The 14,774-nt window shown below is 40.4% G+C and overlaps 1 protein-coding gene across 2 annotated transcripts; it reads left to right on the top strand.

Annotated features, from left to right (window-relative positions):
• The first annotated feature begins 400 nt into the window (after positions 1-400).
• On the top strand, positions 401-9,310 carry LOC119502321. 2 transcript variants are annotated; one of them, XM_037793224.1, is made up of 4 exons: positions 401-532; positions 3,383-5,885; positions 8,246-8,331; positions 8,814-9,310. In XM_037793224.1, the coding sequence occupies exons 2-4, from the start codon at positions 3,431-3,433 to the stop codon at positions 8,910-8,912; spliced, it is 2,640 nt and encodes an 879-aa protein (XP_037649152.1). In that variant the 5' UTR covers positions 401-532; positions 3,383-3,430; the 3' UTR covers positions 8,913-9,310. The 2 variants fall into 2 exon arrangements, with proteins under 2 accessions (XP_037649152.1, XP_037649151.1); XM_037793223.1 differs by having other exon boundaries at positions 403-532; positions 8,811-9,310.
• The last annotated feature ends 5,464 nt before the right edge of the window (positions 9,311-14,774 follow it).

Raw genomic sequence — 14,774 nt, 5'->3', positions numbered from 1 at the left:
TGAAATGTGCCAAAAAAAACAAAAAAAACAGTTAAGAGCAGTTAAGCAGTTACATTATTATAGAAAATGTGGGAAAAGAACAGTGGGTTGTTCAAACTTTTCATTGCAGGTGAGGTTACACCGGAGGAATTTCATCCCCATCTCTAAAACCTTGTCTACAGGTCTGCTACAGTGCAACTATCTGCTTTATTATTTCTATCACTGTGATTTGTTATTCAATTGATTCATTACCGTGGATGTCTACTGGAATACATGATGATAAAACTTAACATAATTAGTATGTTATCTATTTTTTTATTTACAATTTTTACACAAACACAAAAAAACACCGTAGTTCCACATCTCTGTACAAAACAACAATATGGGGTTCACGTTCAACGTTTCACTAAAGTCAAAGAGGATTTTGTTTTGCTCACATGACACAGAGGAAGGACAGGAAGGTACAGGTGCTAAGTAGATCAGCTGGATCATTCATATTTCCATTGAGCTTCGTACTATCATGCACAGGAGATGAGAGCAGCGCTACACTCAGGTGGGTCTCTTCAACATTTCTACTTTTATATGATGTGATGATATAATTAAGTGTCAGGTATTAATAATAACGCTTTATCTGGTCATAGCAAGGAATAAAAATACAGTTAAAGATCATGTCCTATTCATTAAAACTTTGTTTTCCTTAAACATTAGTAAGAATGATACAATTTGCCATTATGAAACTGCACGTACAATGTCACTTAAGTACTTTAATGGTTTTGAATAGCATTTGAAATAATCTATTAGAACCCTCTTCATAACAACAGCGTAGAAAATGTTCTTTGAAAGGAGGATGGAATAAACAGGTTAAGCTCATTAAGGCGCATTAATATGTCCTGTTGCTTGAGCTTTATATACAGTGTGGTGCTGCTGTTGGTAATCCAGTGCGGCTGGCATTAAGCCTCTGAATGCAGGTGTAAATATAGAGTCATAGATTTAAACCTGCAGCTCAGGGAACCAGATAATATCGGGATAATATTCATATTAAGAACATATCTTGATAAAGTATTCAATGACACGGCATAGTGTATCCATGCTCTCTGTGAAGCATCAGTGCAAAATACACCACACAGGTCCAGTTAAAGAGGAATGGTTGTTACAGGGCTGATCACAGATCCATAACACTACGGCTCATGGATAACAGGCGTTAACCCGATGAGCTAAGGTCTGTAATATCAGACACAATGATGGGAAAGCGTAATTCTCAACAGGCAAACTGGTGAGATGATGAGAGTCTCTGTGGCCGTCCAGGTCGGCAGATACTGTACATAGTGTGCTTGCCAAAACAGACAGAGCAAAGCCGATTACTGTTTCTCTTTGTCAGCAGAATTGGCTGTGCTAGGTCACAGCGGGGGAGAAAAGTCACCAAAACAACAGAAGCTGTAAGCCCTGCTGGGAGAAAAAAAAAGGGGAAAGTGACGTATAGCTCTCGGTTATTTTGGGGCTTTTTAAACATGAATTCTCAATACTGTTGTGATCACTTCAGGCAGAAGAATTAATAAACTTTGATAATTAAACATCAAAGCCGAAAAGAAAGATCGGCACACTTCATATCCTCATGAAGGCGCTGTAGCGAGGCTTGATTACCAACAGAGCGAAGCAGGCATTGGGAGCTCCCGGCTTACTGTGTGTCAACTGGTTTGCTTTAATGTAACCGAGAATGTGTTTGTGAATATGTACAATTAACACATAACTGACATGATAAGGCCTTAAAGGTGCCTTGTGGAGTTTTCTTGTAAAATGACATTTCTGTTTACATTGAGTGTTACTCACCAAAACACATTGGGCCTTATTCACTAATATGCGCGTAGAAATGTTCTTATTTTACACACAAAATAAGTGTGAAACGCAAAATTACCGTCTGATTCATGACATATGCGAACCAGAAAATTTTGTTCTTAGTTAATCAGACTCAACCTTGACAGGCGCTTGCCCTCTAATTGCAATCAGCATACTGCCACGCCCCCATTTCTCTACATAGGAAATATGTTTGCTTTGAGGTGTATCTTGGAGAACGCGGTGAAGTTGTAAAAGAAAAGCATGGCCCCTGAAGCAAAAAGGGCAAAAGAACTTAACGACTGAACATTGGCAACATATGCGCAATTTCATGGCACCAGAAATTGGTGGGAATAGCCGATCAAAGGCCAAGTCAATATAAACAATGGAAACCAAATCTGTTAGATTTTAATATGGACATTCTCATTAAACTCTATTGTAAGCTATTGCTGGGACACTCAGATTTTATAGTTGAATATTTTAATAATGACAATAATTGATGCGGTTGAAAGGACATCAATTTCATAGTTATTTAATACATTTGACAAGTGCATTAGTAAATAAATGGTTTTAAATATTGTTGTCTATTAAAGCCCTTTTTAATGATTGCAGTTTGTAGTATGCATTTAAAGGTGTGTGTTTACATTTTCTAAGACAGCTGGGCCTTTATCATTTGTCATTCATCTTTGTCTGAAGTAGTTCTAAATTTAGTCCCAGATTACGACCAAATTCAGGAAAGAAAATATTGATGAATCCCGGATTTGTGCGTAAAACGATTGCACGCACGGTTTAAGCACAGATTTGTGCGTAAACGCTCTGTTCGTGAATGAGGCCCATTGTGTGCATGCTTGAAGCCTAACAAACGTGTTGAATGCTCATAAACATTTGCAAAGCAGATTTTTCTTAGTTCAAGTTTGAAACCGGCATCATTTACTCCACATTTACTTTCTTGCGGTTTTCTTCTTCACTGCCATTGTTGGTGCATTGTTGTGTTTCTTGTATGTTACTACCACCTGTAGTTCAGCGGAATAGATTCACTGATAAAAACATCACGCTCTACTGCTATTTGTGGTCAAAAACTCCACAGGACACCTTTCAGGTGGGTCCTCATTTATAACCTGATCTTGACCCTGTCTTGAATAGGGTCACTAGTTTCAAGATCCTCAGTTGTTCCACTTTTGTGCTTATATGTTGCATGTTCCTGTTTAATCAAACTACTACACAGAAAACCTGGGGCCAGATAGTATCAAGGCAGAACAAACCTGTACAGATTGCGTAGAGAGTGGGATGAACGGGGGGTTGACAGGGGCCCCACATGGACCAGTAGCAGGTTTCGGATATGCCTTGTAGGCAGTAGCTAGCTAAAGATTTTTAAAGACAGATAATACTATAATCTTTAGCTATAAAAAGCTAGTTCCGTTTTGTAAAATCTAATTTTACTACCTGTTCATCACCTGTACTCATCAGTCTTTCATTACTGTTAGTATTATTAGGTGATAACTAAACTAGCAATGATATAAAGGATTTTAATATCAACTTCAGTGACTCATGTGTCTCATGTTTTAACTTAAAGGGGAATAGAGGAAAAACAGACCCTCAAGTGCTTCAAAGGCTTCTAAGCATGGAAACAAATGAACCCAGACCCAACCCTCAAGGTCTGGTCTGCCATGGTGATGGTGGTCTGTGGATGAAGATGGACTCCAACCCTGTGACAGACCACACAGAGAGCCCATTGGTGACCAGTGGTGAGAATCCCCAAGATGAAACAGTCCCTGCAGCGATCACTAGGTACTACGGTTTGATGGATGATGAGGGCGCAGACGATGTCTTCCTCCCTCCTCCTCCGCCCTACATGGCTCCTTTGCTGCCCACAGAGGGCAGCACAGATGCTCAGGTGAATAATTCCAGTGTGACCCTTACAAATGGGCCAGCTGACGCCACAGAGGCTGAAGCTAATCCCAGTGGCTTAGACTGGCATCACGGTGAGAAGCAGTTAATGGCAGCACACAACGAGGTGGATGAAGTGACAGCAAGTACTGCGCAGACGTTTAAGGAGTCTATGGACACTGTATCGCTGTCCAAAGACGAGGACTCCACTGTACCAAAAGATCAGGACCAAACATCAATGGAGGAAACATGTTTTGATCCATCCGAAAGACAATATCATGAAGACACAACAGGGGACGAAGAATCAAGTGAAGAACCTGAGGATATTGCAATTTTGAGTCAGGGGCAGGAAAAGTGGAGGGAAACTAAAGCGGAGAAAGATGAATCTCCAAAACAGGTACCTTCAAGCATTGAGGAAAACTCTGGGAATGAGACGCATTTTGACGAAGAGGGAGAATCTGAGGACATTTGTGGTCTTGTTGAGACAGACTCAAAACTAACCGCAGAACATGTCGATTGCGAAGATGTGGAGGCAAACACCCCGACAGTGTCCAGTCGCCGTGCGAGTGATGATTTTGAGTCCTGCGGGCCACCAGAGCTCTACAAATGCAACCAAAACACGATGGACATAGCAATCCATCAGCCACAGGTACCAGAGATCCCAACAGAGGTGCCCATTGATGATGAAGAGCATGTTGATACCAGATCTTTGAACTATACCCTCACAAAGCATAACTGGGTGAGGAGGGAGAGCGGCACTAGCGAGACGCAAGTGTCCCGACACTCCATCTCCGAATGCTCTGTAGAGATGCAGGAAGATGGAAGTAAGAGAATAGCAACTGATATCCAACAAGGAGAGCAACTGCTTCAACGTCTGCAATTGTTGCAGCTGAGACAGGATGGATGTATACCAGAGAGCCCTGATACCACCCAGGAGGTTGTCCAAGAGACGAGTGAAGAGACAAAGGACGTCCTTGAGACTGAAGTAAATGATTTGAACGCAAGAGAAGCCAATCTGACAGGTGGAGCTGAGAAGGAAGAGAGTAGATTTGAGGGAGCAAAGACGAACCTGATGGAGAAGGAAAAGAATGAAAAGAATGAGAGTAAAGATGTCGAGGCAAAAGCAAGGAAGTCTTCGTCCACAATGCCAGTTGAGACAGAGCATCACACGATTGCCGGAGCAGAGGCAGGAGACTCTGATGATGATCAAAGTGGCAGCTGGGTACCTGCAGACTTGTCTCCGATCGGCCCCAATGAAACACCTTCCACCCAAATTCCCATTCTACCCACCTGCCACCGACTCTCAGTTGTTGAGACGTCCAAGGAGAGGCAGATCCACGAGGACGCCCAGGGTAAGCAGAGCCTGCAGAGAGCTGGTGGTGTCTTCAATCTCACTGATAATCCAGATGTGCTAGAGATCCCCTTCAAGACCAATATCTCGCTTGAGCCACTTCCAGCCAAGGATGGCCCAGACCACCGCAGCGACTGGCAGTTCTCCGAGCAGAAAATGAAGAAGGAGATAAGTCAGGAGATTCAGAGAGAGCTGGTAATGGTCAACCAGGGGAAGATCCCTGGGGGGTACAGCAAAGGGGAAGTCCGCCAGTTGAAGGAGAGAAAGCTGCTGTTTGAGGCTTTCCAGCAGGATAACATGGAGGGTCCAACAAGGCTGCGGAAACCCCCTACCTCACTGACGAAGGGTCACGTTTACCCTTCTGTGCTTGAGCGCACGCGAAGCCTAGAGATGTTGTCACTCAAAAGTTGCCCTATTTCCCGAGCACATTCCCTCAGGCTGTATAAAGAGCCTGAAAAAAGTCCTGAAATCGCACGATCAATGAGCCCAACTGGTGGTTCTCGAGACAAAACGCGCTTATCCCCCTACGCAAAACCAGACAAACTCGCACGCCTGTTCAGAAGCATGGACTCCATAAACACAGATGTCTCTACATCAACTGTGGACACTAGAGGCAAAACTAGGGAGGGAAACACAGCACAAGGATCTCCCATACTCAAAGGAAACCCTTTCTTCAAGTTGCGTCCAGCCCTGGCTCTGCAGCCAGAAGTAGAGAAGGACATCCGGGAGGCCAGAGAAAGAGAGGAGGAGCTGCGCAGACAGAGATGCACTCTGTACGGAGAGAAGAGTTGTAGTGAAGACGGAGATAAGTCACGATTCAATCCAATGCTCGTACCAGGTACGTTTAACATGAGTGTCAGTGGTGGAATACATTTACTGAAGTACTGCATTTGAGTACAGTTCTGAGGTAGTTGTACTCAACTTGAGTATTTCCATTTAATGCCACTTTATATTTCTACTCCACTACATTTCAGAGGCAAACATTAAACAACCCACAACCCACTTTAACAACAATATAATATTCCACAGATAACAAGTACTTTTACTTTTGATACTTATGTTTCAAAAATAAAAGTACTTTTGTTCCTTTTAATACCTCTGTACTTTTACGTAAGTATCTTATGAATGTATGACTTTTACTTGTACTTCAGTTCAGGACTTGTTCCACCACTGATGATGAGTATTTGTATTCTGTGTGTGACTGCATGCACCTTAGAGGTTAATTGTTCCATTAATTAAACAATTTCGAAATTAAGAATATTTCAATGAAACCTAAACATTACTGACAATGCCATGAAAAGCTAAGTGGAAAATATAAAAAAAAAATGTATGGAATATTTCCATCAGGCTAAGATGCATCATAGTATATCTAATAAGGGTCACTTAGCTCTTTATTCATTGCACATCCCGGCCTTCTGACACTCAGTCTGGGCACTTTAATGAATGCCTCTCTACATTAGCATCACATAGTGTTATCTAAGGAGTCTTATCGACAACTTAGTGTCAACCCTGTCACAAGCGGTTAAGGGCGCATCACTCTAGCAGCCGCCTGATCTGAGTCAGCTGATGCCAGTGGGCTGAGTGACAACATGAAGGCTACTATCTGCACTCCATATTGAGCCAGGGGCACTTCTGGTTCAGTTATAGTGTTGTGTAAATACAAATGACTTCAGACAGTTGATAGGTCTTGTTGAAAGTATGTACAGTTTGTGTGCATTTTTTCATGTCTGCTGCTGTTGCCTATATGCACGGCGGGAGAGCTTGGGGGCCTGACAAAACAGTGCAGCCAGCCAGTGTCATTATGTAGCACCATGTTAGTATTCTCAGCCAGAGCGGCTGGATAATGATGTGTGGGGTTGACTCAAGGTGAAGATGATGAAGCTACATGTGACAGCAGCATAATATGTCTGGGGGTAAAACCGGGCTAAACTGAAGGAAATGACTCATTCTTAAGGTCAAATAAGCTGTAGTGTGTTGTCTTAACCAGCCGTGACACAATACTGTATGAGAATGTATAACCCGAATACACTGTGATATCTTCACAGAGGACACTTCAGCACAGTTTTGACAGTCCACTGAAAATATAACCTTCATACAGCAATCTTGGAACCCCTATCTGTCTGACGACGATAAGCCTCTGTGGGCAAGGGCCAATATTTCTTGGTTTCCGGTGTAGCCTTTGGATATCCGGATAACAGATATATAAAGAAACGCATAGTTTAGGCTTAAGACTTCCTGTTACATGCGCCGTTCATTGTTTACAGTCCGATTAGCAACTTGAGAGGTGAGAATGGAGCTGGAGTTGAGAGACGACGTCTACGACATTTCACAAGTAGCCAGTTTATATTATATTTTTTAGCTAAAAAACTAAATCGTTGTCAGACGATAGCCGATGGGTTCCCAGATTGCATTTCGGCCAATGCATTCCGTCTCTTTTGCTCTCCGCACGGACTGTTTATCTGCATGCAACCAAAGCCAGCTCAAACATGATTGGTCGGATGGACAACAAATGGACTACAAACAGACAATAAACGCAAACCATAGCGCTTCCAATACCAAATTCTTGTCCTGTTGCCTACAGATTCTGTATTCATATGGCAGATATATAGTTTGAAGACATTGAATATACAGTGAATAATAAGGATATTTTAAATCATATTGCCACATCAAAGCCTTTTTCTTGTCAAAGCAGCACCCATTTTAAAGTTTTACCGTGCTACATGTACATACCGAAAATGATTAAACTGAGGCTGCAATTAAATGTACGCTATGCCCCACCCACCTTAGTTACTGTTGCTATACCTGTCAAGCTTTATGCTCTCTTTCTGATTTCTGTTTCACAATGGCAGGGGCAAATTTTCCATGTTGTAGTGTAACGTTAGACTACACTCTGATAAAGTAGCTCCCAGGACCGGCTTCCACAGAGCGGAGAAATTCTAGTCATAAACCAATCTTTTTTTAATGTAATCTGTAACCCTACAAAATAATGTAGTATGAAAGGCTGCTGGCCTTGAAAGTAACACTCAAGTTACTACTGTGGGTAGTAAACTAGTTAGATATGCTGACGTTGCTGCTTACGCAGACAGACAAAACAGGATTAGACTGGTTGTGAAATCCTTAATGGTTTAATTGGCAATTGCTGCCTGAAGTCAAATCCTCTCATGTTATCCTGCTCCTTGTTTTCTTTCTGTCCTCTAGATGTCAGAAAACAGTCCAGAGGGAAACTGGAACGGGTTTGGCCGCCGCCCTCCAAGAAAGACCAGATGAAATCTGAGCAGACACAGGTGATGTGCCAGGTCTAATTACTGTAAATAGCTTCTCTCTTGGTTTCTCCATTGTTCTGTAAGATCTGTTGCATGTGTTTGGTGTACAACACTGGCGAGAACACAGTGTGCCATCATGTTGTATTAATTACTAATTCAGGGAATCACAACAGGATGGATTAGCATAAAAGATTATCATCACAGATTATCATTGTTATGTATTGTTTTGAAACCCCTAAAAAGCACTGATGAGTGGGCCTAAAGGTCAGGTTCATATCAGGAGAGAAATTCAGGTTACTGTAATTGTGGCTTTCTGGATCATGTGGTATTGAACCTAAAGCAGCTAGAAAAAGACATTAGATTGGAAGTATTCCCAAATGCTATTTGTTTAACAATGGCTTGGATTAGTACAAGTAGTTCTGAAATTGATCTCAAATTCAGAGGATCAAGAAAAGGGGAGGTAATCTCCCACTCTAAATCGGGCTTGTCTTATCTCACAGCAGGAGCCAAAGGTTCACAGAGCAGGAGGTCAGAAGGCTCCTCTGTGGCAACGCTGGGAATCCGGCCTGATCAACGGGAAGCCGTCAAAGGAAAAGAACTGACATTGGCCATCGTGATGTCTTCAACACTACAAATAGAATATCAATGATCTGCGACGCTAGCACTGCACAAGTCCAAGATTAATCAATATAACCAAAACCCTGAAGGTAGTTCCGACTTAAATGCTTTCTGTCTATTTTAACTCTGCTTTGTATATTTTTAAACACTAGTTTTATTCAGCACATAAATAAAGCAAAAGTGTCGCTTCATTCATTCTCTCCATTATTGTTATGTTATGTAAACAATACCAGTCCTTATACTGTTTATGGATTTATAAGGGGAAGCCAAATTTCCATATACAGTTAAAAAAAAAAATTGGCATGCATTGTTGTAATGGTGATGTCATTTTGTACGCGCCTTCCTCCATTGATCTTTTGCTTTGAATAAATTAAGAAAATAAGCTCTATAGCAAAAAGAAAATTCCAATTTTCACACATTTGTTTAACATTTGTTTGTTGTATATTTCTACAAATCAACACACTTTTTTATGATTTTTGTACCATGCACACAATGATTATAAGTAGAAAAAATTAACACTAAATACTTTCAAAATTCACAGTTGAAATATTAAAGGGGCACTCGACCAATTTTACACATTAAGTTCAGCTTACATGTCACAGAGAGTATTACTCAGCCTGTAAAATATAAAATGTATAATGTCCTCTGTGGCTGTGGAGAGAGCTTTCTAAAGTCTGAAAAAATGTCATCAGGGTTATTTTGGCTTGGGCTTGGAGACTACAAATATATAACAGAAAGCCTGTGTTACAAACTGGAACTGTGGATTTTGAAAGATATGGGTCTTTTTTTGGGCAAGGAGGGTCTAATAAAAGACACTGTCTAGGTGCATTATGGGAAATGTAGGATCCAGTGTTTTTGAGGCTTGACCATACTAGGCAATAAAAATTAAGGAAATCTCTCGGGCTGTTCTGTTTGAACTTTCAACATTTTTTTTAAATTCTTTCTTAGACAAAAGGAGATTTGTGATTGGTAGAAATAATTTTACAATACTATGGTACATTTCCCTATGCTACATGAAAAACATAATCATTGTTTTGGTGCCCTATAGAAGTATGTCCAATCACTGGGTTGATTGTAAAGTCAAGTGACAGCGGAAAAGCCTGACAACTAATAATAAGATTGTGTCATCGTGTCTAATTTAGACAAGAAGTCCATAGTAAATGAAGCCGTCAGAAAAAGTTCAGGAAAACTTTAGTTGACCAGAGATCACATTTAATAGAGAGAGCTTGGTTTCTAATCTCCACAGACAGAAGCATACAGCTTAGCCCGTCTAAGTACCATCTGTCAGGCCAAGTGACTCTGCCAAGGGAGGAAGGACTTTCACTCTGCCCTTCCTGGCTCCGATATCCCAGCGTTAATTGGCCACAGTAGCAGCGGGCCGCGCGGCCAAGGCTTACTGTTGATTTCAGCTGTTATGACAATTGAGCATCAGCATTTAGAGTAGGACATACTGTACATCTCCCAGTGTGTTCTGTTAGGAGACACCAGTTTCATCCCTCCCTCCCATCCCACTGACAACAAACTTAAGGTGAGCAGCACAGTGAGGCTTTCTACAGCCACCAATACAATTTTGAGGTACTAGAGTATGAGAGTATTTACATTTTATGCTACTTTACACTTCTGCTATATTTTACAGGGAAAAAACACATACAGTAAGCTTGTAAAACACAATGCATTGTTGAGATTGAACCAGTGGCTCCAAACCTTTTAGGCTTGTGACCTCTTGCAAAAAGGTAACATAACTGTTGGTTGCCCAAAGAGATAAAAATCATCCAGTATTTCACAATAAAAGACTAGATTAAGTCCAAAAACAAACACATTTGTGTATCAGAACTTTGTTTTTTCTGCTTTCCAACTCCAATAATGATCTCACAATCTCTTAAATTTATCTTGTGACCCTTTACTACTGTGTAACTATACATAAAGTAGTTAAAACTAGCTCCACCTCGACCAGCTACAATCGTTTACACACTGATGCATCAGTATTAACAATCTATTAATGGCATATATAATAATATAATAATTAGGGCTGCCAAAGTTAAAGCAAATTTGTTTTAAAGGCTCCAATTTCTTTAACGCATTAACGCAACTTTCTATTTATAGGTTGTAGAAGGCTCAGTTTTAAAGCTACAGTGAAGATACTGGCATCACATGAATTTTTTTCTGCTGAACAAGTACTTTTACTTTTGATACTTTAAGTGCATTTTGCTGATAATACTTTTCTATACTTTTACTTAAATAGGATTTTGAATGCAGGACATTTTCCTGTAACAGAGTACTTTTACACTGTTGAATTGGTACTTTTAACCAAAGGATCTGAGTCCTTCCACCACTGGTGGGGTAAGTGATGGAATGGGAGGTGAGTAGATGAGGTGGTGCAGAGGGATTGTTTGGGGATGGAGTAGAAGAGATGATCTGTATTTATATGTACAGTATTTTGTAATACAGTCTGTCAACATATGTTTATGTGGCATATTTAAGCATCTATATGTAAAGATAAAACTTCATATAACATCATCTAACATCTAAAAACTTTAGAAGACATCAGAATAGATATCAGAGTACATTATGTCATATCATATATGATGTCATTGTGAATTAGAATCTTGGTAATACTACATGATCCGATCAAAAAGGCTTTGGGTGATTTTTCTTCATTTCTTTTGCCATAGTGTTGATTTTTAAAAAAAAAACATTTTTGATTCCCCATATTCTTTTCCACAAATTCTTCTTTTTATGTGCATACTAAACATATTAATTAAAACATTTTACCCATCTAGTATGCATGTGAAGATTTTGTATCATTTACCACAAGGGGGCAGTATAGCCTTAATAATTAAGAGACAGTATTTCATGGCAACACCAAGACCACATGTCCGTAGACAGGATTCTGGGCATTAAATTGCTTGTTCAACCTGAGTATGTAGGTATGTATGTAGGTAGATTAGGGTATTTCCATGTGGACTCTAAGATAAAATTACAAAAAAGATAAATGACATATCTTTAACAGGACGGTAAACCCCAGATCCTTTGACCCATACCTCTAACATGACATCCCTTTATCCAGACAAATATATCTAGGGTTGTTCATAATTATGTTTAGGGATTGCTAATACAATACCAAGAAGTCAGTTCATAGGAAGGGTAAACATATGCTGAGAAAGTACAGTAGTTATGTAACCTTTGTAATCTATCCAATGATGACTCACTTCACTGGAAGTCAGTGGCTACATGCGTTATCAATTCTATGGACAAGATGAAGGAAGAAAAGTTGCTGAAGAGCACATCTGCGTCATATTTCTGCAAAAGCAAGTGGGTGGTAATTTCTTCAGATGTTTCGCTTACACTCTGAGTCATTCATGAGGGCTGTCATGTACACAGCGCATTAGTGATGCGTGGATCTAAAAAATAATCTCTGCTCCAAACACAAAACACAAACAACACGTCAGTGAGATGAATCGCACAATAATGTTATCTTTTTCAAACTGCACTTGAATCACCAGGTTAAGAGAAAACCCACTGAGGCAGAACAGGAGTGGAATAAACTTTCTCTGAGTATAACAGAGAAGATGTGAGGAGGAAACACATCTGTTGAGGATGGGTTGTATGCGTAATATGCCAGTTTCCAGCCAGAAAACAGCTAAAAAAAAGGTTGACAGTTGAGGAAAAACTAATTAGAAAATAGGGCTTACGATACAGAGATGGGGCTAAATGAAGACAGTACACTCAACTCAGTGCTATTATTGTCTTTCACCCTGCACTGATTGCACAAATACCAAGAGCTTTGTGAGTGGGTGCTGATGAGAGAGTAGAACAGTGACAGCTCTGACATCACCGCTCCTTCAGCGATGTGAGATAGGGCTCGACTCGGCTCTGCACCAGCGGCAGCAACCTAACGCGATGGACAGATGATGGATGACTCATTCTTTCCACCCACACAACTTCCCATCGTCAGGATCCATCATCAAGGAACTCTCACTTGGCTCCAAATTAAACCCTCATACTCCACACCAGTACCAAAGACTCACTCAGAATAATAAGGCTAAACATGTAGTTTGGATATTACAGGAAAAAGGGAAAGATATATATGTCCGGGACCAGGAGAGAAATTACCATTAGATTTAAAGGTGCAGTGTGAAGGATTTGGCGGCATCTAGCGGTGAGGTTGCAGATTGCAACCAACTGAAACTTCTCCTGTGTGCCAACTGAGTATTATGGTGGCTGACGTGAAAACCTGAAAACCAGGCGGCAACCTCTGGGTCTGAAAAGTGAAGCCAATGTGGAAGTGCCTTAAACTTGCATTCTTTCTAATAGCCAGCAGGGGGGGACTCCTCTTGTTGCAAAAAGAAGTCTGATTGTATAGAAGTCTATGAGAAAATGAGCCTACTTCTCACTTGATTTATTACCTCAGTAAACATTGTAAACATGAGTTTATGTTCTCAATCACTAGTTTCAAGTCTTCTTCAATACAGCATGATGTTCATTTAGCAAATAATGGTCCCATTTAGAGTCAAATAGACCATAAAGCAGGGTATGCTTTAGGGCGTGGCTGCTTTGTGATTGACAGGTCACTACCATGGTGTTGTCCGGTCTGGGTGTTGTCGCCTAAAAATGTCTTATTCAGCGTTCGGTTGTACTTAGCTCCACCCTCTCATGTCACTTCTGGTTCCAAAAAACTAAGATGGCGACAGCCAAAATGCCAAACTCAAGCCTAAAACTGTAGTCCACAAACCAATTGATGACATCACGGTGACTACTTCCACTTCTTATATACAGTATGTTTTGAAAACGCAAATGGCCCCATCTAGAGCCAGTGTTGGGTTTGTCCGTTCTGGGCTACTGGAGAAACATGGCAGCTGGCCCCGTGAAGATATAAAAGTATAAAAGTAAAATGGATTAATGGCTGAAATAGTTACCTGAAAGTACAAATGGTTGAAATGGCTAATGGGTGAATTGTTGAAATACTAAGCTAAAAGTAATAGATAAATAGTTAGCTAACGTGTCCATCTTCTGCCAGTCCCAAGTAGAAATAGTATGAATGCAAACTACACAAAAACGACCTAAACATTAACAGTTTAAATGTAAGAAAAAAACAAACATTGTAACACTATACACTTTATATAGTTAACATAATTAAACATAATCCAGTTTGAAATCAATTGAAATGAACACATCTGGAACATGTTGAGTGGAGTTGATAAAGGGGTACTTGTGTTCATCTGACAGGGCTGTAGATGTAAATCAGACAAAAAAGGTTTGGAACCTCTGAGTTACAGTACGTAAATAGATTCACTCAGATTATGTATTTTTACAGAAAGTCTGCATACTAAATCTGATTTTCTCACTCTAAGGAGGGACATGCTCAGAGTGTTGGACTCGCCGGTGCTTCTTCTCGAATTACTGAAGTGAAATGAATGAATAAACATTGGGTAGAGGGAGCATGAGGTAAGGACGGGATAAACAGACCTCAGATGGCCCTGCTTAGTTGAGCTATTGTCCTCAACAAACCCTTCTATTCGTTTTCGTTCTCCCCGCCTCCTCCTCCTCTCCCCTCCAGTGCTTTCTTTCCGCACAATGAAGACTCAATTGTCTAATTCCATGATCCCACATTACAACAGTCAACAATAATAGAAAGAAGTCGTGCATGATAAGATGATGGGTGTTTGTTGAATGGCTTCAATTACTCTTTGTCTCCTTGCCTTGGTTTTTTCTATTTTCAAAGCTTGTGGGTTAACTGAGCTCTTACTATCTGGAAAGCAGAATGATTTTCTCTTGAAATACATTTTTGAGGAACTGAAGCAAATTAGCAATTTCCTTCTTGCAATTGAAATGTATATTTAGCCAAA

This window comes from Sebastes umbrosus, chromosome 14 (genome assembly GCF_015220745.1).
Source record: "Sebastes umbrosus isolate fSebUmb1 chromosome 14, fSebUmb1.pri, whole genome shotgun sequence".
NCBI lineage: Eukaryota > Metazoa > Chordata > Actinopteri > Perciformes > Sebastidae > Sebastes > Sebastes umbrosus.
This window is presented reverse-complemented; position numbering and strand designations above follow the sequence as displayed.

Bases quoted from the DNA above. Each gene is read 5' to 3' on its own strand.
- LOC119502321 (XM_037793223.1), top strand. From the start codon at position 3,431: ATGGAAACAAATGAACCCAGACCCAACCCTCAAGGTCTGGTCTGCCAT. The intron at 5,886-8,245 runs GTACGTTTAACA...TCTGTCCTCTAG, and splicing joins CAATCCAATGCTCGTACCAG to ATGTCAGAAAACAGTCCAGA. The intron at 8,332-8,810 runs GTGATGTGCCAG...CTTATCTCACAG, and splicing joins TGAAATCTGAGCAGACACAG to CAGGAGCCAAAGGTTCACAG.